The 3,862-nt window shown below is 38.7% G+C and overlaps 1 protein-coding gene across 1 annotated transcript; it reads left to right on the top strand.

Moving 5' to 3' along the window:
• Nucleotides 1–570: 570 nt before the first annotated feature.
• On the top strand, nt 571–1,518 carry LOC143645148 (olfactory receptor 51H1-like). The gene has a single exon (XM_077114727.1). The coding sequence runs from the start codon at nt 571–573 to the stop codon at nt 1,516–1,518; it is 948 nt and encodes a 315-aa protein (XP_076970842.1).
• Nucleotides 1,519–3,862: the final 2,344 nt, after the last annotated feature.

The raw sequence follows: 3,862 nt of genomic DNA, 5'->3' as shown, positions 1-3,862 counted from the left end.
TATTTGAAAAATATTAACCTCTAATATGACTATTTGCACATGTAAGCCATTATAAATACAGCAGAATAGATGCCTCTAGGCATGTGGGAGAATCTATATACACATATACATCCACACACACGTGTGGATTTGTGCTGGTGTGGATTTTTGACATTAGTGGAATTGTGTAGTGTAGTTATGTGTGCTGTGATGATATTGTGAGTTCGGTGGCTTTCAATTCTTTAGCTAAATATTTTGTACCATTAAGGCCCTCAGTGTGGCTGCCTCTTTTTTGTCAGACCTTGAGAACTGCTAGAACACACTAAACGCTGGATGTTGAATCTTCTCTCCTTTTTTCAAATGAACTAATAAATCATCAGGAAGAAAATTTATCTCAGGTGATTCCCTGGGAAACAAAAAGCCAAACTGATAGAAAAATTATCTAGACCTTGTTTTTAACATATTCTCTCTGCTGTTCTCCTTATGCATTCATTGAGCCATTTGATGGTCTTCTGTGAGAATATATTTTCAATTCAGGAGCTGGGAGCTGAGTGAGAGAGCCCTGCCTTACCCAATATGGAGGACACTGTGATGAACTCTAATGCATCACATGCCAACCACCATAGTTTCATTCTGACAGGTATCCCGGGGATGCCAGGCAAGAACCTATGGATGGCCTTTCCCCTGGGCCTCCTCTACACACTAACTCTGCTGGGAAATGGCACCATCTTGGCTGTCATTAAGGAGGATCCAAGTCTCCACGAGCCAATGTACTACTTCCTCTGTATATTGGCTCTGACTGATGTTAGTCTCTCCGTGTCCACCTTGCCATCCATGCTCAGCATCTTTTGGTTTAATGTCCCTCAGATTACTTTTGATGCGTGCATCACACAGATGTTCTTCATTCATGGATTTGGAGTAGTAGAATCAGGAGTGCTAGTGTCCATGGCCTTTGACAGATTTGTAGCCATTCGAGACCCACTACGCTATGCTTCCATCCTCTCTCATGGCATCATCGGCAAGATTGGAATAGCTGTCCTCACCCGGGCAGTCTGTGTGGTCTTCCCCGTGCCCTTCCTTATAAAGCGCTTACCCTTCTGTCATTCCAACGTTCTGTCTCATTCATACTGCCTCCACCAAGATGCAATGCGGCTAGCCTGTGCCAGCACCCGTGTCAATAGCCTCTATGGCCTCATCATCGTCATCTTCACTTTAGGGCTGGATGCCCTTACCATTCTCTTTTCTTATGTGCTCATCCTGAAGACTGTGCTGAGCATTGCCTCCAGAGCTGAAAGGCTCAAAGCCCTCAACACCTGCCTCTCTCACGTCTGTGCGGTGCTCCTTTTCTATGTTCCTCTCATTGGTGTAACCATGATTCACAGATTTGGGAAGCATCTATCGCCAGTAGTGCACACACTCATGGCCAATATTTACCTGCTGCTTCCCCCTGTGCTAAACCCTATTGTCTATAGTGTAAAGACCACACAGATACGAAGACGGATCATCCAAGTGTTCCAGAGGAGAAAGAGCAGGGCCTAATGGTGTGGAATCACATGTGAGATGCAGATAAGTAGGAGGTGAGAGATTTAATATTTCCATTTTCAGCAGTTACAACGCAGTCAAATTATCTGGTAAACTGTAAGTGTGGGATCAGTTTTGTGTATAAAGGTACAATGCAGGCCATTCTTATTCCGTAGATAGTCTTTAATTGGGGTGGATGCATTTTATATTGGGTGTCATACTTTTTCTTTGAAATTGAAGAAAAACATCACTGATGACATAAATTGCTCCCTGTGGATCCAGATAACACTTACAATATTTATCCATATAATGTTAAGCAATATTTTTCTTTATCAAGTAAATAGCAATTAAAAAGAATTCAGTGACCTATGGCACTGCTAAAGGGCTGGATCTCTGAGGTAATTTTTTTTTCTTAAAATGGAGCAGAGAAAACTCTTAGGGGATCAAATAATATTTATCTTTTTATGTTTAGGTGTTTTTAGGGTGAAAGGTTCCTATGAGGAAATTAAAGCAGACACATTTGTGGTTATTTTTATTTATTTTTTTTTACTTTTGCTCTATTTGGTATCACTTCTTTATCAATTTATAACAGTTCTACTTTTATGCCACATACTTAGTAGAATAACAGGTGCTCAGTCTTTGCTTTTTATGACCTAGAATGAATGAAGTCTATTTTAGAGGAATTAGTAAAACTTTACCCAGTAAAATTTCTGCTGGACTTTGTGTGAGGACAAGTGAAAGTTTTCAGCACTAAAAAATTTAATTTTTTTTAGTTTTGTTTTGCCTGGAAAGAATGCAAATGTGCATGTTTGTGAGGGTTTAAGGTACAATTTTAGATCAGACAAGGCCTCACTTAGATGCTATCTCAGTGGAGAACACAAATGCCAGAAGTACACATTAAAATCGATTGGTCCACAAGAAGAAAGTGATAGACCTCTTGCTTTTAAGTTTCATCTCATCCTTCAAAAATATTTCTTTTTCTTTAGGTGTTACAGTGTACATAATATATTAAGACAGTAATACATGTGTACAATTTTTGAATGAATAAAATATAAATATACTAAGATGTATCCTTTTCTTATACAGATGCATAGTAAAAAAAAGGTGAGAACCATCTAGACTAAAGATAAAAATCCACCGTGGAATATATTTACAATGTTCAGTACAGTGATAACAGAGGTGATTAGCTGAGGGTGCCCTTTGAATGCCCTACCCTCTGATGTGGCTAAATTTTCTCCCCCAACAATCTACTTACTGACTCAACATCATTATCACACAATCCCTATGTTTTCCGTGGCTCAGATCTCTTTTTTAATTAGCAAATCAAATAGTTTCCCCTTAATGCTCCTTCATTGATTTCTCTTAGGTAAATTGCATATATTAGCAGTCTCCTAATCTTTCTGCTAGTTTCATGTCACTTTGCCACATCTCCTACTTCTACCTTCTTTTTCCTCCCTTGCCTTTACTTCTTCCTGCCACACACAATGTGAATAGTTCTTCATGTTTTCTTCTTGCCACTTTGTTACCTCAGTGATTCTCTTCATCCAAGATGTCATCCATGCTAACGACTTTAAAATACAGCCCACATGGATCTCTCCCCTTCTCCTTGTCTCTCTCTCTCTCTCAGGCTCTCGCTCTCTCTTTCTCACTCAATATTTAATTCCTCATATTTAACTGCCTTTGCATAACCTTGGTCTGGAGTGTTTATAAAACCCATTTACCACACATTCAGATTTATGCTTTGCTTTTTCCCTCAGTAATTACATTTCATATCTATCTTTAAAGGGACAGATATTCTCCACTCATACAACATCCAAAAGCATACTGACACATATCCAATCAGAAACCAAACACTTGAATCTGCCTTTGATTTGTCTATGGCATCCATGTCCATGCTTTCACTCTAGTTTAGTATTCTTGCAAGAAATATGGCACCTTTTTACCCCAGAATTATGGGGATGTGTTGGGAATAGGGAAAAAACTTTTCACCCAGGGGAAGAAAACAGTCAGTATAGGAGACAAAGTACATGCTGAAAACAAGAGCCTCAGAAATGCTATTGACATCAAACACATAACCAAGTTTATTGCTTGTTGATGAAGGATCTAGCAGATGAAGTATGCCTGTTCAAAAAAGTATGGGGCTAACTGATTTACCTATCCTAATGTAGGAATGTTGACACAAGCATCTAGGCTGCTAAGTTCATATCCTAGTTTAATTGAGCTGTAAACATGTCATAGCCATAAATTGTCATGTGTTCAACACTTGTCAACAGTTTAAAGGACACAATTCAAAAGCTATCTTCAGACATGAACAATTAACAGAAATAACATGATATAAATTTGGAAACAAATGATGAACAAA

Source organism: Tamandua tetradactyla, chromosome 8, assembly GCF_023851605.1.
Source record: "Tamandua tetradactyla isolate mTamTet1 chromosome 8, mTamTet1.pri, whole genome shotgun sequence".
NCBI lineage: Eukaryota > Metazoa > Chordata > Mammalia > Pilosa > Myrmecophagidae > Tamandua > Tamandua tetradactyla.
Note: the sequence above shows the minus strand (reverse complement) of the source record. Positions and strands in the feature narration are given on the sequence as shown.